This window comes from Phocoena phocoena, chromosome 21 (genome assembly GCF_963924675.1).
Source record: "Phocoena phocoena chromosome 21, mPhoPho1.1, whole genome shotgun sequence".
Classification (NCBI taxonomy): domain Eukaryota; kingdom Metazoa; phylum Chordata; class Mammalia; order Artiodactyla; family Phocoenidae; genus Phocoena; species Phocoena phocoena.
The window spans coordinates 3,994,238-4,017,782 of NC_089239.1; the positions used below are offsets into that span (position 1 = coordinate 3,994,238).

The 23,545-nt window shown below is 55.2% G+C and overlaps 1 protein-coding gene across 1 annotated transcript in view; it reads left to right on the forward strand.

The window, feature by feature from the left end:
• Positions 1-23,545, forward strand: part of ANK1 (ankyrin 1) — a 216,887-nt gene that overhangs the window by 135,360 nt on the left and 57,982 nt on the right. The window contains exons 3-15 of the mRNA XM_065899924.1: positions 4,491-4,589; positions 8,510-8,608; positions 9,152-9,250; positions 10,225-10,410; positions 11,431-11,529; positions 11,909-12,007; positions 12,283-12,381; positions 14,590-14,787; positions 16,184-16,282; positions 16,712-16,810; positions 17,311-17,409; positions 18,820-19,017; positions 19,560-19,658. Of these exons, the coding sequence (XP_065755996.1) occupies positions 4,491-4,589; positions 8,510-8,608; positions 9,152-9,250; positions 10,225-10,410; positions 11,431-11,529; positions 11,909-12,007; positions 12,283-12,381; positions 14,590-14,787; positions 16,184-16,282; positions 16,712-16,810; positions 17,311-17,409; positions 18,820-19,017; positions 19,560-19,658 (1,572 nt within the window). The remainder of the gene's footprint in view (positions 1-4,490; positions 4,590-8,509; positions 8,609-9,151; positions 9,251-10,224; positions 10,411-11,430; positions 11,530-11,908; positions 12,008-12,282; positions 12,382-14,589; positions 14,788-16,183; positions 16,283-16,711; positions 16,811-17,310; positions 17,410-18,819; positions 19,018-19,559; positions 19,659-23,545) is intronic.

Consider the following 23,545-nt stretch of genomic DNA (forward strand, 5'->3'; position numbering starts at 1 on the left):
GAGCTCCGGGTGACAGCAGCCTACCTCTGGAATAATCTGAAGGCTGTGTGCACCAGTGGTAACAACAAAACCCAGACACAGGTCAACTCCTGACTTGATTGACTCAGCCCCCATCCCCAGCCCTGTGCTAACAGCTTCACAGAAGCAGAGGCATGTCCATTTCCAGGCACAACTTATTTCAGTCTCTACTGCTCTTCTATATATAGTGTCTGGCATTCAATTAAAAATTACAATACACACAGTAAGAAGAAAACAGCAACAGAGAATTGTCAATAGACAAAGCAATCAACAGAACCAGACGTAGAGATGACCTGGATTTTGGAACTATCAGATGGACTTTGAAATAACTATGCTTAATATGTTAAAGGATCTAGTAGGAAAAGTGGACACTGTTCATGGACAGATAGGGGATTTCAGCAGAGAGATGGCAACTGTAAGAAAGAGCCCAGTGAAATGCTAGAAAAATTTAAAAAACTTTCATGGCAATGAGGAATTTCTTCAACAGGCTCCAGAGTAGACTGGACACAGCTGAGGAAAGAATCAAAGAACTTGAAGACATGTCGGTAGAAATGATCAAAATTGAAACAAAAAATAGAAAAAGAGTGATGAAAGAAAAACAGGAAAGGCAGCCAAGGGCTGTGGAACAAAATCAGTTAGTCTAACGCGCGCGTAACTGGAGACGCAGAAGCGGGTCTTCGGGAAGAAGAATTTGGCAAGCTGGCATTTCCCTGAGAAAAGCCTGTGGCTAAAAAAAATGCCCACAAGTAGCTACTGCTTTGCTCCCTAGCTTCTAATTTAGCTGAAGAAGTTCCTCTAATATCCCTCCAGCTCCTTCTTGTTTATCTTCTACACCCAGTTATTTGGGGGAGGAAATATGTGATTTCTCCCCGTAATCTCCCTCAGTATTCTGTCTGCCATTCAGCATGGAGTGGAGTGGCTGTCAGGTTAGCGGGACTAGCTGCAAAGGTGCCAGGAAGATTCAGCGGCCTGCCTTTTACTCTTAGCCAATAACTTAAACTTGATTTGACTCAAACACACCACACAGATCCCGATTTTAAAGAGGTGGTAGATTGCAGTTTGTCTCTGTCCATAGTTTTAGTTAAGAACGAGTAGCTCCCAGAATTTGCACCCCTCCCCCCCTTCAGATCTGAGCAATAACAAGTCTGCTTAAAGAAAAAGAAAGTATGAAATGTAGTATTTATCCATGAAACGCTCTTTTGAAATACTGGAAGTGGTCTCCTGCCTAGACCAGTTATGCCTCTAATAAGACAGTTGTACAAGCTCCTTTGGGTACATATGCCCTAAACTTGCTTTCAGGCTTTCAGCGACTTCAGCTGCTGGATGTGGCCATCCATCCATCTGCTGAGGCCAGTTGCTGGAGAAAACTTGCTGCAGTGGATGTTTGTACATTCCTGGAATCCAGATGCTTCATGGAAGAAAGAGGAGGGCACTTGATGAGAAGGGCCGGGAGCATAGTTTCTAAAACCTGAGCTCATGGGTTTAGAATTTAAACTCAGACATGTTTAAACTCACGTTGCCATTGTTAACGGACTTGCACCCCTGGCTGTGTGCAGACTGCCCCGAAAAGCCCTCTGCGAAGCTTTCCTGACCCCTTAACCAAGCAGCTCCTTTCTCCTCTGTGCTACTTTCAGTCTTATACCTGCATTTTGGGCGTTTTTCACGTGATTTTGCATTTATTTTTATGCATCTCCTTTCTGTCTTAAACTGAGTTCTTCGAGGGTCAGGGTTTGTGTTTTAGGCATCCCTAGCGTAGTGCCAGGCACAGAATAGCTTCTCAGTAAATGTTTGCCGAAGCGGATTTACTGCATGCTCGGCGTGAGGTAACTGTAGTTGGGACAAGAGTTTGTCATAGCCGTGCCCCTGTGTGATTTTGTTCTGCACTAGATTCCTGGGTCTTCTTGCACACCCGTCATAGCTGTGCCACATGGGCTTCTTCTGTGGCCCTGGTGAGGGAGTTGGATTCAGATCATCACAGTAATGGACTTGGAAGTAACTTAGTGTGACTATGTTGGAAACAAATCAAAGATAAAGTAAGAAAAATAAAGTCATAAAGAAGAAAGAGATCTTAGAACCAGGATCCAAGGTGGAAGCTGAGTAAAACTATTAGAGACACACATCTATTGATATTTAGACGGTCCCTTGCCTTCTGCCAGAGTTCAGCTTTGGGAGGGGGGTATGTGACCCAGGGAGGGAAGCAGAGGGGCTTCCTAGGGACCAGGGCAGCGAGTAAAGTCCTGGGGACCGCCTACAGCGGTCGTGAGCAGACCCGCACGGATGGGTAGGTGACTGAAAGGGAACCTGTGCTTTCATCAGCTGATGAAAAGAAACATACTAGTTCCTCGGGTTAAAAAAAAAGCCCCAAACTCTTTCTTCCTGGGGTATCCAGGTTGGTTCTATATGTGGCTGTGACCTAGAAAGGCTGTGTGACCTGAGCCAATCATTTGACTTCTCTGGGCCTTGGTTTCCTCAGCATTCAGGGATCTCCAATAACCCTTTGGACGCCAGCATCCTCTGGGCAGACTGTGTGTCTAGAATCCCTGTGGATTGAGATCCTGACTCTGGCTCCAAAGAGCAGGGACAGCCACCCCTGGGGTGTTAGCAGCAAACGTTAGTGTTTTCCTTGTAGACTGGCCACTTCCCCAGCTTTGAGGCATTCAGGACCAACGACTGCTCCTGGAAAGTGACTGCGCCCCCCGGGAGCGCTGAAAGCCCCCCAGTCATTACACGCACGCTCGAAGCCCCAGCCGAGTCCCCTGCAGTGAGCAGACTGTGACTCCCACAGCGGTATGCCCACCCCGGATTCCCACGTGACCACAGGGTGCCTGCGCTCAGCGCCCAGAACCTTCCAGACAAGGCGCTGCTGGGTGTGAAGAGGGGATTGCAGATGGCAGCGCTGGGGAAGGAGGGGCTCCCTCCGGTGCAGACCCTTCCCCGGGGTAGAGTCAGGATGCAAAGCTGGAGAGAGTGGCTCCAGGCCCCCCGAGCGGGTCGCCTGACAAAGGCTTTTCTGCAAGTTTGTATTTTGCAGAATGATTTGAGGGGAACTGGCTTCAGCCCCGAGCTCCTCCCCTCCCTCAGATTCCTGCAGTCACAGACCTGCTGTCTTGCCTTCAACCACTTTCTCCCTTTCTGTTATCAAAACGGGCTCTGACCTAGCCTTTATCTGAGAAACTCATTCACACTGGGGTGTGGATTATTCACACCTCTTTGGACCCTACATTTTCACGGTGTCCAAAGTCTGCAAGAGGAAGAAATCTAACGGAGATTTTCAGGCATTGGCGAGAGGAAGTATTGCAGCGGGCTCTCCCATCCCCTCCACACCCACCCACCCTGGCAAGGCTGGCTGTGCTGACGGGCAAAGATTTGGCCAGCTGTACTCTGTGGGTTTGGGGCGCAGGGCGGGTCCGGTCTAAATAGGAAGTAGGTAAAGTTCCCTTCAAGCCTACTCTGGGCTGTTCTCTGACACCCAAGGCACCTGTTATATTTGCCCCGTCCAAGGCCCCCGACGTAAAGAGGTTCTTATACACGTTCCGTTCTCCCATCGTGAGGCACGTGTGTCGCGTTACGGCAGTAATCGCTCAGTACTTTCCAGTGCTGGTTTTAGCAAAGCAATAGGGCTAATCTGTTAATGGGTTAACGCACTAGAACTCCCAGGCAGAATATTTGTGTTTTAATTGGAATCTCCTGAAAATGATGCCCTGATACAAAGGGAGAGTGGGAGTTTCAGGACCCCATGGTGGGGCTGCAGAGATATTGGGTGAGCCAGGGACCCCTCCATTCACACCACCAGGAACCAGCCCCTACATCTTGGTGATGAGGGTCTTTCTTGTCAGCCAGAGCCCACGGTGGCCCTGGGGCACCCCCTGAAAGGGGACGTGGGAGAACAGAGTTGACCGGCAGAGGAGACAGGAAGGTGGAGATGGGAAGAGAGGAGACTGCTGGTGGGGAGGGAGCAGGGTGGAGGTCACTGACTGATGAAAATCATTCTCTGTGCGGAGCCGAGATCTATTTCTCCATTGGAACTGAAAGCTAGTTCCATCGTGTAGTCAGTTATTTGTGTTCTGAGTAGCTCTCTTTGAAGGCAGCTTTTGCCAGAAAGTTTCAAGACATCTAAGTGCAAGGGTCAGAAGGGTCCGAAGCAGGAGGGGACCAGCGAGCCTTGTGCTGGCTGCTTTCTTTAGAGCCCGGGCGGCTGGAACTTCAACTACCCAGTGAGAGTTCTGCTTTTGTGGACTTCATGGTTGGCCCTGGGAAATGTTTGCTTGGTTTTTTTCCCCTAAAATTTAACTGTCAGACAAGCTTTGGTCACAGGCTGGCTCTGCCCTGCGCCTATGTCGACACCACTCGGGGTCTCCCCTTCAGGCCCTTTGCACAGCCCCTCGTGGTCAGGGACCTCGGTCCAGCCGCCTGGACCAGCAGGACACACGGACCCTCTAACCCCACCGTCCCTGCCTCTCTGCTCTTCACAGAATGGGCTGAACGGCTTGCATCTGGCCTCTAAAGAAGGCCACGTGAAGATGGTGGTTGAACTTCTGCACAAAGAGATCATCCTGGAAACGACAACCAAGGTACGTCTCTTGGTGGCGGGGGGTGGGGGGTGGGGCGGGAGGTTTCCATCAAAATTCACATATTGTCCCAAACCCTAAAGACATAGAAACCAGCCCTTCATGACAGAAACCCAAGCCTGCTTCTGAACTCCTTTTGTCCTTCCAGTCACTTCCTAGCCCTGTGAACCCCTGAAGTCACCTGAAAAACACAGGACCCCATTTCCACAAGGATTCAGGGGGCCTTTATCCTCATCACTCGACTGTAAATCTAAAAATAAAACCGTTTGCCCAATGGCTTCATGCTTTCCCAAGCTAAGAGGTCCACAGGCAGGTGCCTTGGGTCCAAATCCTCGCTGAGATGTTTCATACTCTGTGACCTGAAGCAAGTCACTCAGCCAGTGAGAAGCCTGTTTACTCATCTTTAAAATGGAGATTATAATATGTAGTTGCAGGATTGGTATGAAAATCAAATGTGATAGTGAATATATAATGCCTATATAGGAAGAAATCAATAAATATTGGTGACTGTGTCGTTCATGAGGGCTGTGGAAGAGTCCACACCCCTCTCATTCATCCTTCTCCAGCCCTGAGTCTTCCTTGGTCAGCCCCAAACCCATTTCCTCTCCTTACTGGGTCCCTTGAACAGTGAACAGTGTTCTGTTTACTCCAAGCATTTATGTGATGTCACACCTCTCACAGCAGGACGGTTCTCCCCAAAGCAGTAGATTATAAACACCAGTGACTTAAGTCCAGAAACCGCAGTCATGAAATTGATGCACCTACACGTTGCAAAATCAGTTTCATTTCTTATGCATCTTATTTGTTTACTAAGCAACAAGCAGCCAGCGTTTAAAAACAAGCAAAATTAAACCAAAAAAATCACCTCTGTTTACTGTGTCAAGTACTGTTTCCCCTTCTCCCCCCTCCTTTGTTACATCCCATGGTTTTCTTCCTGGGCTGGTCCCTGCAGCCTCTTATTTTCCATTTGCTGTTTATTCAGCGTGGTCTCATGCACAGCCCCGATTTCAGTTCCACGCAGCAAACGTTTTACCACCTCGTGAGCAGAGAACCAGAAGAACAACAGGTAGAGAACAGATATAATTTATGGTTATGAAGTGAACTTCCAAAATATTATGAAGGTAGACTCATCTCTCGAGGTAAAATTCTGTAATTTTCATGTCATTTCCCAAAGGTGAAAAGATCTCACAGATGAAATAGACTGATTTGCTCTTTCTGAACGTGTACAGGGCATCTCTTTTCTAACCCCATGACAAATACCAATTGTTTCCACCCGGCTTCTTCTGTGGATGAAAGGGATGTGGTTATTTCTCATCTGATGCTGTCAGCTGCCTGGCCGCAAGCATGGTGCCGTCTGACGGGCTGTGGTGGCCAGAGTGGCTGTCCTCGCCCTGGCATCCCCACAAGAGCTGCAGAAACACTACGCGTTTACTCCCTCCGCATTTCCCCCTTGGATCGGTATTCTGCAAGCGAACGCTTGGTGTGTCTGTTATTTATAGAAATTGTATAAGCCAACGTGGTTTCTGAGGGCCCAACAGAGGGAGGAAAAAAAGGGTGAAGCTGAAACCGTGGGCAAAACAAGAGTCACAACAGATTGGGGAATTGCAGTGGGTCTCGCAAGCAGGAGCGAGATTAAAAAAAGAAAAGACTAAAAAGCCAAAACCAATATAGGTTCCTAAACTGTGCTTAGAAAATTTAAAAGTGTGAAACAAATGTATTCTTTGCCTCCCCCTGCACCCCCCTCCCCAGCCCGGGCACTCACTCAGCACCCACTGCAGCCACCCTCCCTGCCGTGAGCTCTGGGACTCCCTGGAAATGGAGAAATTGGGTCTTTGTGGATCCAAATATAGCTAAGTACTTTTTCCTGCTTCTTTGAGGGCACGTTCCTTCATGCTGTGGGAGGAGCAGAAAAACCCATCTCCCTGTGACTCCGGACCTGAGGCTGGGGGTCTTCTTGAGCCTTGCGGCGCGTGCAGTGTGTGCGGTGTGTGTGGAGGGGGGCATACATTCCTCACCAGGGCTGCTCTCAGCCCAGGTTCTGAAGACGTCACGGGCCGAGTCCCACGGCCAGGCCTCCACATCTCTCCCTGGCCAGCTTCCCTCCACGTGGGTTTATACGGGGTGAGTCCTGTCGTCGTGGGATTTCAGGCAGGAAGGGGCAGACGGAAGGAAATGTTTGAAATTCCCTTCTCGAGCTGGCCCAGTGCCTGACGCAGACGTGCTCAGCGTGTGGTGAGTGGATGGATGGACATGGCACGCCTCCTTCTAGGTGGGGAGGCGTGGAGGTCTGAGTCCTGATTCCTAGAGAAGGTTCTGGTGCCAGCAGCCCCGTTCCACTTGGTACAGCTAGTGAGTTGGACCCAGGTGCCAAGGTGTCTAAGTGGAGGCTCTTCGGACTTCGAAGAAAAAAAGATTACTCAGCATCTTTATACTCATTTCTGACACTTATTCTCTGATGGATATTTGAGGAAGAGCCCTTCTGCTTATCAAGTGGGACTTAAGGAGAAATCAGAAAGACATATTTGGGGGGTAACGAGAGGACCCTCCTGCTTGAAACAGGCCACGCTTTAGAGACAGAAACATGAGCCCTGGGGTGCCGGGTGGCCCTGTGATGCTCAGACACCCCTGGGGGAGGCGCTTGGCTCCCAGTGGCCGGTGGCCCCAGCGCAGAGACTAGATTTGAAGTCCCTGTTTGGTGGGTTTCCTGAGATGGATTGGCAAGTGTTCATGTAATTTAGTTAAAAACTATATGCCGTCTGAACTAGAATACGTGAGGTCGTGTGAGATCTGTGCGCCTCAAGTAGCAGAGGGACAGATGGGTCCAGCTGTGGTCCCTGTTTGATGGACGTTGTCAAGTGGGCCTGCCCCGCCTGCCCCTCCCGGAGCAGGGATGCCCGTGGGATCACGTCGGGGAGAGGGACTTGGGAGGGAGGCAGGAAGGAGCCTGGCAGGGAGGTGCATCCCGGAAACGGAAGCCACCTGCCGGACCTGACCCCGCCCGTCCAGGAAGTGCTGTTAAATGCCCAGGATGGATCCAGACAAGAAACCTCACACGTCCCCGCCACTACCACCACCTTAAGAGCCTGCCTGGCGTCTTAGTCTCTGTTACCAGTTCTCAGCTTCTGAAAAGTTTACCTTAAAACAGCTGTGAATCTCATTTGCTTCTAATGTTTCTTCTCTCCGGCCTTCCTCTCCTCTCTGACTTGGTGAACTCTGACTCACTGTATTTTACTTATTCATGTTCTTCCTTTGTGTTTTCCTCTGCCAGGTTCTATTCTATTTATTTTTCTGCACTTGGTTTCATATTTTTCTTTTCTTCTACGTACATTATATAGTTCCTTTTACTAACCCTCCCCCCAACTCCTTTACCTATTTCTGCCCTTCCCACTTCTATCTGATGCTCGACTACCCCTCACCCAGTGCCCCCTTTGGTCCAGCCTTTGGCCGGTGCATGTTGCTGTAATGGCGCGAGGGAGCTGGGCCCGCGGGATCTGTGACCTCCTTTTCCCTGGAGCTCGGGGCCTCCGCCCCGTCCTGCAGGGCCACAGCCCGGGAGGAGCCGGACGTCCAAGGAGCCATCTTGCCTGGCAGCCCTTCCGCAGGTGGCCTGGGGAATTCTGACTGCCCGTCAGCCGATGTCAGGACGCCGAGCCCAAGTGCAGCAGATCCGTGCTGAGAAGTTGGCTTTCTTGTTCTGGGGCATTCTTTTTTCAGGAGAACGGGAAGAACTTCCCTCCATAGGTTTCCAGGGCTGTTCATGATGTCTGATGGGTCAGGCACACAAGTGTGTGTGGTCCACCCCTTGGGGCCATAAAGGAAGCCCGCTGCCTCCCCGCAGACGACACCCTTATCCCGCACCTGTGACAGCCCTGTACCCGTGACGGGCCCCTGGGAACCTCCTGTCTTCCCTCCCCGTGTTTCAGAAGGGGAACACGGCGCTGCACATCGCCGCCCTGGCGGGTCAGGACCAGGTGGTGCGGGAGCTCGTCAACTATGGCGCCAACGTCAACGCCCAGTCACAGGTGATGCTCAGGGCCCCGGGCGGTGGGGCTGCCCGTCCCCTTCACCCGGGTGGACACGCTGTGTGGCCGAGTCCAAACGTATTCAGATGTCTCCAAGCACCTTCCTGCTTTTTCCTGCTTCACAGTGGACGTTCTAAGCGCGATGGGGTGGGTCATTGTGGACCCCATCTCTGTTCCTTTAGCTGAATAATATATTTAGCTGTGGCTCATCTGTGTACGGGGGGGACATGAGGGCGGATGAGGAAAGGAGTGAAATTAGCAGGGGGTGGGTGTGCAGAAGAGGCTGACCATTCTGGGAGGGGCAGAAACAGATTCCGGAGAGGATCACCCCCACCTGGTGGCCTTTTGCAGTAACCCCGCTACACCATTGCAGAGTGTCCGTGTGTTATTATAGCTGGAGACACAGGTGGGGATGTTGCCACAAGGGCTGGGTGGAAACAGGATGCAGGGAGAGCTGTCTGCGAGTTTGGAGGATCTTGCATTGGTTTTAGCGTCTGTCACTAACGTGGGTGAATGCCAATGGCTTTTTCTCTTGGCTTACAGAAAGGCTTTACACCCCTGTACATGGCAGCACAAGAGAATCACTTGGAGGTGGTTAAGTTTTTGCTGGAAAACGGAGCTAATCAGAATGTAGCCACAGAAGTAAGTACCTTGGGGATATGGCCTCACGGCTGAATGTCTCTCGGGCGGAGGACACGGTCCCAGGGGAGTGTGTTCCTGGGACATGGCTCGGGATGCATTCTCTGCCATGATCAATGTGCTGGGTGCTGTTGGACCCTGCAAGGGGGCAAGAGACAAAGTTATGGTCGTTGAGGGATGCCCAGACACGTGCCAGAGAAGTGACAGCAGGGGTGAGCCTGTCATTCCCACTGTGACAAACACTGGAGGCCGGGCTGGGGTGGGAGGCGTGCGTGCACGTGTGTGTGTGTGTGTGTGTGTGCGCGCGCGCACGTGTGTGTGTGACAGGTCTGCCTAGGACCTTAATGAGAAAGGCTCTTGCCGGGAACCCACGTACACTCTTGGACAAGTCACTCGACCCTGAGTTTGGTCACTGGTGAAATGATGAAATCGGACTAGATGGAACCAAAGCTTCTCTTGACTCTTAGCATCAGATGGCATCTACGTTGCCAGTTCAGGGGGCCCGAGGAGATTAATAACAGTAGCTCACAATTGAAACCTCGGTGCCTGGTGTGGTTTCCAGCGTTTGGTAGGCGTTCAATAATATTTGTGGAATGAATGAAGGAATAATGGTCGGCCGTCAGTTCACAGCACCGTCCTGACACCGGGTGATGGGGTGAGAGGGAGGCAAACAGACAGGGCAGTAAAACTCTCATCAACGCTCCGACTAGGAGCACGTCCTAAAGGAAAAGTTAAATACGCGCCAAAGGGAAATTCCTGGAGGTGCTGTGAGACGGCAAGGAACGAAAGCAGGGCCAGGAGCGGCGTCGGGGAGGAGGTGGCATCTCAGCCGGGCTCGCAGGCTGTGGAGGAGGGAGGTCCTCTCGGGCACAGGGCAGGAGCCCTGAGCTTGAAAGCGCGTGTCGTGTCCTGCCCTGAGGACCGAGTGGTCGGGACGGGCAGAGCAAATGGTCTCTCCTCTCCCCCTCCCCGGTCAGGACGGCTTCACCCCTCTGGCCGTGGCCCTGCAGCAGGGCCACGAGAACGTGGTGGCCCACCTCATCAACTACGGGACGAGGGGGAAGGTGCGCCTGCCGGCCCTGCACATCGCGGCCCGCAACGATGACACGCGGACGGCCGCAGTGCTGCTGCAGAACGACCCCAACCCCGACGTGCTCTCCAAGGTGAGGCGGCCGGCGGGGCCGGGGTCGTGCCGGGGCCTGTGCCGGGGGCCCTCGGGGTCTCCGCCGATTCCGGCAGTTACCTGGAACCAGCCAGACCACAGAAGCGCCAGCGTGCACCCCAAGCACGCGCCCCGCTACGCCCGCCGTTCCACCAGCCAGCTGAGAGCCACGGGGGACGCCCCCCTTTAAACCCCCGGGCGATGCCGAAGGACGTGTGCTCGCTGTGGCTCCAGGTCACCCAGAACAGCGTCCAGGCGGGGCAGGAGGGGCCTCTGGCCAGAGGAGGACTTTGCAGTCCATCCCCCCCACCCAGATGGTGTTCTAGAAGTTTATTCCAGCTCTTTCCCCAGCTTCCCCCCGGTCGGAGGGAGGGCGGGAAGGGTCCCCACATGGAGATGGGACCGGAGAGGGGCCTCCCAGGGGCCTGGACAGCCCGCCATCTGCACACGCTGTCCGATGTTTCCGCTCCCTGTAAGTTTAGACTTAGCGTCTCCCTCCCGCTGCGAACGCACTTGCAGTAAGTCAGTCCCGCAGGCCCCTGCCCCATGGTCACGGGGTTCCGCCAGGAACACTGCTGCCTGGATTGTTAGGCGTGGTCGGGGGTTGGGCACAGAAGGATGACAAGGGACCCCCCCAGCTGGCCACCCAGGGGCCACCGCACCCCTATGGGGGCTGAAACCGTCCCGAGGATTAAGGTCATGGACCCCATGACACTTCTCACTCATTCATTAAAATGTCTTCAGAAGTAACCGTCCAGAGGAACGGGCCCTGCCTGCAGGGTGGGAGGCGACCCTGGTCCATGGTTTGTCCATGTGAACCACGGAGACTGGGTGTCCCCAGAGGTAGCACCTCACTTTTGGATGTAATTGACGTGGGGCATCTCTTGACCCCTTCCTTCTGAATCTGCCTGCTGTGTGAGGTCCTCTGGTCCTGCCGGCTTTTCAGAACCCCAGGCTGATTCTGAGGTAGAAATGACAGTACGTGGCTTGTGACACCTTGTCCCCCTCTGTTGTGTGCCAGACGGGATTCACCCCCCTCCACATCGCAGCTCATTACGAGAACCTCAACGTGGCCCAGCTGCTCCTCAACCGGGGAGCCAGTGTCAACTTCACACCCCAGGTGAGGCCCTTTGGTGAGGCCGCCCATGCGTGCGGGGATTGGGCGTCTAGAATCCAGTGCCCCCCTCTTGTGGCACCAAGGACATCCCCGCACTGCAGACATGCCTGTGGGTGAAGCAGCCCTGGATGGGTTTCTAAGAAATTGCAGCCTGTGTTTTTGATTCTGGGGGACCTGGGCTCAGCCAGCTTGCTGTGATGAACTGAGAGGCTGGCGGGTCCTTAGAGGCTTTGAAATCTTTCTTAGGCGAGAAGAGTCCTAACAGCGGGCTCCGAGTGGCCGCTTGCCTTGGGCTGGGGCAGGGCCACAGGGGAGCAGGGCGCAGAGCAGCTGCCTCCCAGACAAGGATACACGCCCTGACCAGTCCCTTCCTCCCTTCCAGAACGGCATCACGCCTCTGCACATTGCTTCCCGCAGGGGGAACGTGATCATGGTGCGGCTTCTGCTGGACCGCGGGGCCCAGATAGAAACAAGGACCAAGGTGCGTGCCAGCCAGCGGCCCGGCAAGGCCAGGGGAGCGAGGGCTGCCTTCCAGGCCTCCACCCAGGTAGTGGGCTCCCCGTGACCAGCTAGGGAAGGGCGTCCAGCCTCTAGAACAGCCCACAGGGGCAGCTGGAGACCAGACTGCTCCATCGAGCTGGTCCTTAAGGAAGCCTTCTCGTGCCTCTCCGGCTGGAATGATGCCGCAGGTGCCTTCTCTCCAGCGACCTCTGATGGGTGCCTCTGGGGCTTTCTCTTCTTGACTGTCTTTTAAAGGATGAATTGACACCCCTCCACTGTGCAGCTCGGAATGGGCACCTGCGAATCTCAGAGATCCTGCTGGACCACGGGGCGCCCATCCAAGCCAAAACCAAGGTGCGAGCTTCCTTTCTGCAAGGAGCGTCTCTTGGCAGGGCTCCAGGTCAGGCCGACCCGGGTCGAATCCCATTTCTGAGAAACAGAGATGCTAATTCTACTAACTCAGCCAGTGTGTGTGACGTTGACCCCAATGTCTGTCACACAGGAGGCACTCAGCTCTAATTATTATCTAGATCAAGGTTGGCACCCTTTCTCTCTATAGGGCCAGATAGTAAATATTTTTAGGCTTTGCAGGCCCTGGTCAGTGTCACAACAATTCAAATTTACCACTGTAATGGGGAAGCAGCTGTGGATAATGTACAAACTAGCAGCCCTGTTCTAGTAAAACTTTATTGCCAGGCACAGGCAGCAGGCTGGAGTTGTCCCATGGGCTGTCATTTGTCTGTACAGCTCGAGATCAGGCCTCATCTCTTTTACCCTGGCTCCAGAAAAGACAGGACCTAAGCACTCGGGGAGTCTTCAGAGCCTGGGCCGGACTGGATGATATTGAAAAGAAAACAAAGCGGTTCTTCTCGAGGTCCTTTCGGGGCCAGAGCAAAAGCCCAGCCCTCAGTTCTAACAAGAGGTCTTGAGTCTTACTGGGCCCAAAGCTGTCAGACTACCTGGTGTTGCCTACACCGCCTCCAGGCCCACTGCCTCGTTCTTGGGGTGAATTTAGAAGGTGGTCAGAGCAGAGCAAGGCAGAAACCAGACCCACCCATGGCCACTCCCGAGGTTTTCTGTGCGCAGCTCCCTGTCATAAGATTCTACACCATAAGAGCAATTTATTCCCTGACCGAGGGTTATGTGAGAGTTCAGTGGAGCTCTCTGAAATCTGGGTCATGTTCACGGCCCAGGCTGTCGTGTGTGTGTGTGTGTGTGTGTACACTTCCCCTTTTTATAAGGACAGCAGTCATATTGGATTAAGGTCTACACCAGTGACCTCATCTTAACTAACTACATCTGCAATGATCCTGTTTCCAAATGAGGCCACATCACGAGGTCCTGGGCTTTAGGACTTCAACATGTGAATTTGAGGGACACAGTTCAATTCAATCACTAACAATAGCCATCATGCCGCTTGATTGTGTTTCTTCCTCGCTGAAAATCCTGCTTTCAGTTGTCTCTTACTAAAACCTAACGTCCCAGTTTCCTCGCTCAGGGGCTTTCATGATGCAGCTCCTGCCTGCCCCTGGAGTCCAGCTCTATGCCCTTGGCCTCCCGCGTGTTTACCTGCATGGAGCTCCCTGGGTCCCAGGGCGGCTGCCTCTGTGGCACTGCACACGCCATTCCCTTCTCGGGGATGCTCTTCCTGTGTCGTCTTCCTGGCAAGATCCTAGCTCAGGGATCACCTCCCTGGGAAGCCTTCTCTCCCCATGTCCCCCCGACCGCATCATGACTCCACACTCCCCTGCTCCTCTGTGCTTTATCAGGCCTTCCTGATGTCACCACACGGAGTGGCAACCATGTATCTCTTTTCCCATCTTTAACCTACTAGCCTGCCAGCTTCCTTGGCCTGGAATTCTGTCTGTCCTGTTTCCCCAGAGCTTATCCCGTACCTGGCGCACGTTAATCGCTTAATATTTGCTGAATTTGTGTCTGAATGAATGAGTGAGTGAGTCTTCTCTGTCTTTAATTGTTTGAAAGAAATTGCTATTTAAGAAACAGCGAGGATCCTTAACAGTTTTTTAAAGTGATGTGCACTTGTCAAGGACAAAGAACGGAGGGTTTTAGATCCAAATTCCACTTTAGCATCATTCATTCATTCAAGACCACACTGATTAAGGACCACTGTGTGTGTTACATGCATGCGTGGGGCGTGTAAGAGATACTAGGCGCAGTCACTGATCTTAAGAAGCTTCTAAGGAAGGAGAGAAGATACATACGCCTGAAAAGTTAATTATGAAAACAATTCGGCAAGTATATAAGTACGGTCCGAGTGAGGGGTACAGATGAGAAAAGCCCACAGGAATCAAAGGTGGCCAGAGGAGGCCTCGTGAAAGAGGTGGGCCTGGCTAGAGCTGGACTGGAGGATTTGGCGTTGTGAGAAGAAGGTTTGCAATCAGAGACCAGCAGGAATGCGGAGGCCGGAATGAACCAGGCTCACCCGGGAGCCACATGGAAGCCCTGTGTAGGGAGGAGGTGGGAAGTGAGGTTGGAATCATTGCCTGCCTTGAATTTCCGTGTTCATTTCCTTTGCAACTGGTTGTTTTCCCTGTTCACCAGAATGGCTTGTCCCCAATCCACATGGCGGCTCAGGGAGACCACCTTGACTGTGTCCGACTCCTATTGCAATACAATGCAGAGATAGACGACATCACACTGGACCACCTGACCCCGCTCCACGTGGCTGCCCACTGCGGCCACCACAGGGTGGCCAAGGTCCTTTTGGATAAAGGGGCCAAACCAAACTCCAGAGCCCTGGTGAGTAGGAGGCTATCGGAAAAGGTGCCAGAGGGGCTAGGGCCAGAGCTGCATGGCTGAGCCCCCCAGGGAGGTACCCACTGGTGCCTGGAGCTGCCCTGGAGATTCAGGGCGGGGACAGTGTCGGGGGGCGGGGCGCTGAGGCCCGCGGGGCGTGGCAGCGCACAGGCGGATGTGACCTTACTCCCTGCCGCGTCCCACACATAATGACCGAGACCCCGTAACGGGCTGAGGTCTGGGTGGGTTTGGGCCCAGGACACCTGGCTCACAAGCAGTGTGTGCGGTAGGTATGCGGGATGTCACTCCCGTCCGTGCCCAGAGCTGAGGGTTGGTGATTTCTAGCGACTGCCTGGCTTTTTGACCTGCTTTGGGGGCGAGTGAAATGGGCTCAGCTAAGCATCCTTCCTCTGCAGAGGGGCTCACAGTGGTCATGGTGCTTGAGCAGAGGTGAGTTCAGGCCTAAAGCAAATTCCCTCCTGGGACTGTGGTTCCTTTCGCTCGCCCCAGGCCGGGGGCTCCCGGGGAAGTTGCTGGCGGGGCCGGAGCGCTGCACGGAGCCTGCCCACACCCGCCATCTCCCCTCTGCCCATATCCAGAGGAGGAGAATTTAGAAGGCCGGACAGCCTCCAGGCCGCCAGTTTGGCTCGTTCATTCATTTATTCATTCATTTGTTCAGAAAGCTTTCACCGAGCAGTCCCCGCTTGCCGGCCACTGTCTGGGGTAGTCGGGGTTTCTCAACCTCAGCACTACTGACATTTGGGGCCCGATGTTCTTTGTTGTAGATGTTTAGCAGCATCCCTGGCCTCCGCCCACTAGGCGCTAATAGCACTCCTCCCCTCCTTGTGACAATCAAAAACGTCTCTAGACATTGCCAAGTGTCCCCGGGGCGGGGGATGGGTGGTGAGACAAAATCCCCTCCCCTCACATTGAGAACCACTGCCCTAGGGGTTAAAGCACTGAAAAAACAAGCAGACGGGCAAAACCCCGCGAACAAACAGAAATCCCTGCCCTGGTGGAGTTTGCATCCTAGCGTATCGTGTTGGAGCAGGGCTGAGGTGCAGAAATCCACTTGACTAGAAACGCACGGCGGTTTCAGGGAACCTGCTGGGCTTCACAGCAGTTCTCTTTACTGTAAATTTCCCCTTAAGGAAACTTTAAACGGCAGGCTCTTTCAGTGCGTCCAAAAATGTGACTAAATTTGGAAAAAGGGTTTACAGACAACATATCCAGGACCTCGCCTGGTGCATAGTGAGAGCCACCCGCCTCTTCCGTGATGCATAGTGATTGACGTTTAGGCTGGGCAGGGGCTGCCTTTTCATCAGCAGGGTGGTCTGGGTGTTCCTTGGGCTTGAGTGTGAGCCCCTGCTTGCCTGTCTCCCTTTGTGTGGGGCTGCAGAATGGCTTTACCCCCTTACACATCGCCTGCAAGAAGAACCATATCCGCGTCATGGAGCTGCTGCTGAAGACGGGGGCCTCCATCGATGCTGTCACTGAGGTAGGAGAAACTCCGCAGACGAGTGGACGGTCTCCGCGGGCCTTCTTCCAACAGCCATCTTGAGAGTTGTTCTTTGTGGCTGCGTGTGTGTGTGTGTGTGTGTGTGTGTGTGTGTGTGTGTGTGCTAGTCTAGAACTCTCAGGAATACATCAGGGGTCGCTAAGACCGGGAGCTGATGTCAGATCTCAGGGAGCTGTCCAAGGTCAGATGCAAAATGTTTTGAGTTGTACATGTGGGTGGAATCACCCTGCAGTGTTTTTTTTCCCCCTCCGGCCATTTTCCTAGAAGCAGACCCATTTCATAGAACTCCCTTTCCTTGGAAGACTCTTCTGGAGCCCCTAGAGGCAGGAAAGCTTAAGCTCCATCTGGCTATGTGTCTGGAGGAGTGGGCAAGTCTCCCCCGTCTCACTCCTGTCTGGTCTGTTCCAGTCTGGCCTGACACCTCTCCACGTGGCCTCCTTCATGGGGCACCTGCCCATCGTGAAGAGCCTGCTGCAGCGGGAAGCATCGCCCAACGTCTCCAATGTGGTGAGTCCGTGGGGAGAGCAGGCCCTTCCTGTGGACGGAGGGCTCAGAGGCGAGCGTTTGCCAGCGATCCCAAGCGCTCCTCTCGAGGACAGAGGTAGAATTCTCAGAATAGCAGGCACTTCAGACTTGGGGAGATGACTGTATGTACTGACGCTTTCTCAGTTAAATGTGTCACCCATGTGTAAGTCTTGGGGGTTTTATTTTGGACGATCATTTGGGAATTTCTGTGAGTGGTATCTGGGAATACATGTATGTTTTTAAACATTCCTTAGCTCTGGGGTTTACCTTTAAGTGTATCTTACACACACACACACACACACACACACACACACACACCAGGCATCAGCAGACTAAAGGCTGAAGTTGCTTTTTGCTGGGGCACCTCCACCTCCTGGATGAATGTCCACCAAGCTACTCCAGGCTGGCACTGCGGAGCTCTGTGTGTGCCCTTTTGCAAACCCAGCAGGTGTTAACACTTCCATAATTTTGTTATTTTACAGAAAGTGGAGACCCCGCTACACATGGCAGCCAGAGCAGGACACACGGAAGTGGCCAAATATTTGCTCCAGAACAAAGCCAAAGTCAATGCCAAGGCCAAGGTGGGTTCTGGAGGTGGGAGGGATCCCAGACGGAAGCAATTCAAGAGTAGGAGGAGCAATCCTCCCTGACCGGAGACCGGGCTGCAGGGCTCATGGCGCCGAGATTCCTTGTCACACCTGCTTGTTTGCAGCACACACTCCGGTTCTGCTTTGCAAGGGTTCTGAGAAGCCCAGAGATGTGTTGGCACCAACAAAAGGCCAAGAAACAGTATTGGGGCGGGGGGCGGGGCGGGCTGAAAGGTTGCGTGGTGGTTACAGTCACAGTATCAGAAGAGAAGCAACTTTTTGAAGAAAGCGTTGCCGGTGAAAATCAAGATGCCCTCGCCATGTAAAAGGCATCTCTGAGGTACTGAGTGAGCAAAGGGTAAGAAGAGCTGCCGAGTTTGCAATCTGGCTTTGGCCAGGATCAGGCTTTCTTACCGCACAGACCACAGAGCCTCTGTTTAGTGTCAGGACTGTGGTTTGGGTTTGAGCCACGTGAGGGAGGCCCCTAGCTGGGCCCAGTAACACAGAGACCCTGCCCACTGACCCCCTCAGCTTCCGGAGGAAACTGGAAGGGGGGAGGCGGGAGCTGGGATGAAAAGTCATCTTTCCCCAGGTCTGACCCTCCCATTGCCCCTGGCGTAGAGAAAACCAGAGTAGCCTTCAGACAGAAAGACGAGTGGACTCTTAGACAGGACTCGGGAGACAGTGTAGTTCACCTTGTTTGATTGCCCTTCACTTAGTGTGGGCAGATAAAGTGTTTTTTGCAATAAAGTGTTTTTTGCAGATAAAGTGTTTTTTACAATTTGAAGTTTTGTGGCAACCCCGTGTTGTCAGGTGGATAGCATTTTTCTAGCAGTAAAGTATTTTTTAATTAAGGTAAGTGTATTTTTTAGACATAATCCTATTGCACACATAATGGAGTGTAATAGCGGGTAAATAACTTTTATATGCACGGGGAAACCAAAAAAATTCACGTGACTCGCTTTACTCTGTTACCCAATTTATTGCAGTGGTCTGGAACTGAGCCCACAATGTCTCCGAGGTCTGCCCGTAAGAGCAACCACAATGTATAGTTTGTGCCAAACGTGGTGTGAAACATCTTATACACGCTGTCTGCTTGATCCTAACCATAGCCCTATGAGGTCAATGCCATTATTCCCATTTTACAGATGGGAAGGCTGAGCCTTTGGGCAATTAAGTAGGAATAACAACTAACTTGAAAGGTTGTTATAAGGATTAAATAATATAGAACATATTGGTTCCCGTAACTCAGAGATTTGAACCTCAGCTCTTCCTCTTACTAGCTGTGTGGCCTTGAGAAAGTCACTTAACCTCTCTGGGCCTCACCTGCCTTCTTTATAAAATGAAGAGTTGGGTTAGGTAGCCTTAGCGTTCCCTGTCCTTTGTTTTTGCTTTGGGTTCCAGGATGACCAGACCCCACTTCACTGTGCAGCTCGCATTGGCCACACAAACATGGTGAAGCTCCTGCTAGAAAATGACGCCAACCCCAACCTGGCCACCACCGCCGGGCACACCCCCCTGCACATCGCGGCCCGAGAGGGCCACGTGGAAACGGCCCTGGCCCTTCTGGAAAAGGAGGCGTCCCAGGCGTGCATGACCAAGGTACAGCATTCCTCCTCCCGTTCTCCAGAGCGGCAGGCTGGTCCCAGCTGATCCTGGGGCAGGGGAGGGCGTTCCCATCTGGTCCTCTGTATTGCCTTGACTGTGCTGAGGGCTGCTGGGAGGAATGGACCCACAGGACTGGCCGCCACCTGTGAGCTGGATGTGTCCCGTCCTTCCCCAGGAAGGTGAACTGTAGTTTCTCTTCCAGCCACCAGCCTTCGTCTGTTTATCATGGAATGGCTCAGGATCTGCTCTGGCCAGACCAGACAGGCTCTGGGATGCGAGAAGGCTGGTGGCCCAGGCCCTGCCCACAACTAGCTGGCTGTCAAATAACAGCACCAGTGGTTTTGACTCCGTCACGAGAGGGGCAGGTGGCAGCCCCCTGGGCTCTGGGAGTCTCAGCAGGATCACACCCTCTGCGCCCTTTATTCTACTGGCATCTCCACACCAGTCGGGGTGGGACACCTCCTTTGCCGTGGGCCCTTTCTCCAGGGAGGATGGCAGGCCTCCCCACGGTTCTGACGGCCTGTGTTTCTCCTCAGAAAGGATTTACCCCTCTCCACGTGGCTGCTAAGTACGGGAAGGTGCGCGTGGCACAGCTGCTGCTGGAGCATGACGCGCACCCAGACGCCGCCGGGAAGGTGAGCTTGACCTTCCCTCCTGCCAGGGTGGACCCGGGGCAGAGGGGCAGCTGCACCTGGGTGGTCATCTCTGCCTGAGCCGACTGTGTCCCCCTTGCGAATGGGCAGCCGTCCAGGAAGAATGGCCTCTGGGGAGACAGATCTTTCTGACAGAGGCCTTGCCCTTCTACAAAGACCCGGTGGCCCCTCTGAGCGAGGCTGCTGCACTGCCCCATCAGCCCCTAGGACCCCCAGGAATGGAGGTGACCCCCAGGACTGAGGCGGTGACCCCAGGACTGAGGCAGTGACCCCAGGACTGAGGACGTGGCCCCAGGACTGAGGAGGTGACCCCCAGGAATGAGGAGGTGACCCCCCAGGAATGAGGAGGTGGTCCCAGGACTGAGGAGGTGACCCCCAGGACTGAGGAGGTGACCCCAGGACTGAGGCAGTGACCCCAAGACTGAGGAGGTGGCCCCAGGACTGAGGAGGTGGCCCCCCAGGAATGAGGAGGTGACCCCAGGACTGAGGAGGTGGCGCCAGGACAGAGGAGGTGACCCCAGGACTGAGGAGGTGACCCCAGGAATGAGGAGGTGACCCCCAGGACTGAGGAGGTGACCCCAGGAATGAAGCAGTGACCCCAGGACTGAGGAGGTGACCCCAGGACTGAGTCAGTGACCCCAGGACTGAGGAGGTGGCCCCAGGAATGAGGCGGTGACCCCAGGACTGAGGAGGTGGCCCCAGGACTGAGGAGGTGGCCCCAGGACAGAGGAGGTGACCCCCAGGAATGATGAGGTGACCCCAGGACAGAGGAGGTGGCCTCAGGACAGAGGAGGTGACCCCAGGAATGAGGCGGTGACCCCCAGGACTGAGGAGGTGACCCCAGGACTGAGGAGGTGACCCCAGGACTGAGGAGATGACCCCAGGAATGAGGCGGTGACCCCAGGACTGAGGAGGTGGCCCCAGGACTGAGGAGATGACCCCAGGAATGAGGCGGTGACCCCAGGACTGAGGAGGTGACCCCCAGGACTGAGGAGGTGACCCCCAGGACTGAGGAGGTGACCCCCAGGACTGAGGAGGTGGCCCCCCAGGAATGAGGAGGTGACCCCAGGACTGAGGAGGTGACCCCAGGAATGAGGCGGTGACCCCAGGGCTGAGGAGGTGACCCCCAGGACTGAGGAGGTGGCCCCCCAGGACTGAGGAGGTGGCCCCAGGACAGAGGAGGTGACCCCAGGACTGAGGAGGTGACCCCCAGGACTGAGGAGGTGGCCCCTGGACTGAGGAGGTGACCCCCAGGACTGAGGAGGTGACCCCAGGAATGAGGCAGTGACCCCAGGACTGAGGAGGTGACCCCCAGGACTGAGGAGGTGACCCCAGGAATGAGGCAGTGATCAGGACTGAGGAGGTGACCCCCAGGACTGAGGAGGTGGCCACCCAGGACTGAGGAGGTGACCCCAGGACTGAGGAGGTGACCCCCAGGACTGAGGAGGTGGCCCCCCAGGAATGAGGAGGTGACCCCAGGATTGAGGAGGTGACCCCAGGAATGAGGCGGTGACCCCAGGGCTGAGGAGGTGACCCCCAGGACTGAGGAGGTGGCCCCCCAGGACTGAGGAGGTGGCCCCAGGACAGAGGAGGTGACCCCAGGACTGAGGAGGTGACCCCCAGGACTGAGGAGGTGGCCCCTGGACTGAGGAGGTGACCCCCAGGACTGAGGAGGTGACCCCAGGAATGAGGCAGTGACCCCAGGACTGAGGAGGTGACCCCCAGGACTGAGGAGGTGACCCCAGGACTGAGGAGGTGACCCCCAGGACTGAGGAGGTGGCCCCCCAGGAATGAGGAGGTGACCCCAGGACTGAGGAGGTGACCCCAGGAATGAGGCGGTGACCCCAGGACTGAGGAGGTGACCCCCAGGACTGAGGAGGTGGCCCCCCAGGACTGAGGAGGTGGCCCCAGGACAGAGGAGGTGGCCCCAGGACTGAGGAGGTGACCCCCAGGACTGAGGAGGTGGCCCCTGGACTGAGGAGGTGACCCCCAGGACTGAGGAGGTGACCCCAGGAATGAGGCAGTGACCCCAGGACTGAGGAGGTGACCCCCAGGACTGAGGAGGTGACCCCAGGAATGAGGCAGTGACCCTAGGACTGAGGAGGTGACCCCCAGGACTGAGGAGGTGGCCCCCCAGGACTGAGGAGTTGACCCCAGGACTGAGGAGGTGACCCCCAGGACTGAGGAGGTGGCCCCCCAGGAATGAGGAGGTGACCCCAGGACTGAGGAGGTGACCCCAGGAATGAGGCGGTGACCCCAGGACTGAGGAGGTGACCCCCAGGACTGAGGAGGTGGCCCCCCAGGACTGAGGAGGTGGCCCCAGGACAGAGGAGGTGACCCCAGGAATGAGGAGGTGACCCCAGGACTGAGGAGGTGACCCCAGGACTGAGGAGATGACCCCAGGAATGAGGCGGTGACCCCAGGACTGAGGCAGTGACCCCCCAGGACTGAGGAGGTGGCCCCAGGACAGAGGAGGTGACCCCAGGAATGAGGCGGTGACCCCAGGACTGAGGAGGTGGCCCCAGGACAGAGGAGGTGACCCCAGGAATGAGGCAGTGACCCCAGGACAGTGGAGGTGACCCCAGGAATGAGGCGGTGACCCCCAGGACTGAGGAGGTGACCCCAGGACTGACGAGGTGGCCCCAGGACTGAGGAGGTGACCCCAGGAATGAGGCGGTGACCCCAGGACTGAGGAGGTGACCCCCAGGACTGAGGAGGTGACCCCCAGGACTGAGGAGGTGGCCCCCCAGGAATGAGGAGGTGACCCCAGGACTGAGGAGGTGACCCCAGGAATGAGGCGGTGACCCCAGGGCTGAGGAGGTGACCCCCAGGACTGAGGAGGTGGCCCCCCAGGACTGAGGAGGTGGCCCCAGGACAGAGGAGGTGACCCCAGGACTGAGGAGGTGACCCCCAGGACTGAGGAGGTGGCCCCTGGACTGAGGAGGTGACCCCCAGGACTGAGGAGGTGACCCCAGGAATGAGGCAGTGACCCCAGGACTGAGGAGGTGACCCCCAGGACTGAGGAGGTGACCCCAGGAATGAGGCAGTGATCAGGACTGAGGAGGTGACCCCCAGGACTGAGGAGGTGGCCACCCAGGACTGAGGAGGTGACCCCAGGACTGAGGAGGTGACCCCCAGGACTGAGGAGGTGGCCCCCCAGGAATGAGGAGGTGACCCCAGGATTGAGGAGGTGACCCCAGGAATGAGGCGGTGACCCCAGGGCTGAGGAGGTGACCCCCAGGACTGAGGAGGTGGCCCCCCAGGACTGAGGAGGTGGCCCCAGGACAGAGGAGGTGACCCCAGGACTGAGGAGGTGACCCCCAGGACTGAGGAGGTGGCCCCTGGACTGAGGAGGTGACCCCCAGGACTGAGGAGGTGACCCCAGGAATGAGGCAGTGACCCCAGGACTGAGGAGGTGACCCCCAGGACTGAGGAGGTGACCCCAGGAATGAGGCAGTGACCCTAGGACTGAGGAGGTGACCCCAGGACTGAGGAGGTGACCCCCAGGACTGAGGAGGTGGCCCCCCAGGAATGAGGAGGTGACCCCAGGACTGAGGAGGTGACCCCAGGAATGAGGCGGTGACCCCAGGACTGAGGAGGTGACCCCCAGGACTGAGGAGGTGGCCCCCCAGGACTGAGGAGGTGGCCCCAGGACAGAGGAGGTGGCCCCAGGACTGAGGAGGTGACCCCCAGGACTGAGGAGGTGGCCCCTGGACTGAGGAGGTGACCCCCAGGACTGAGGAGGTGACCCCAGGAATTAGGCAGTGACCCCAGGACTGAGGAGGTGACCCCCAGGACTGAGGAGGTGACCCCAGGAATGAGGCAGTGACCCTAGGACTGAGGAGGTGACCCCCAGGACTGAGGAGGTG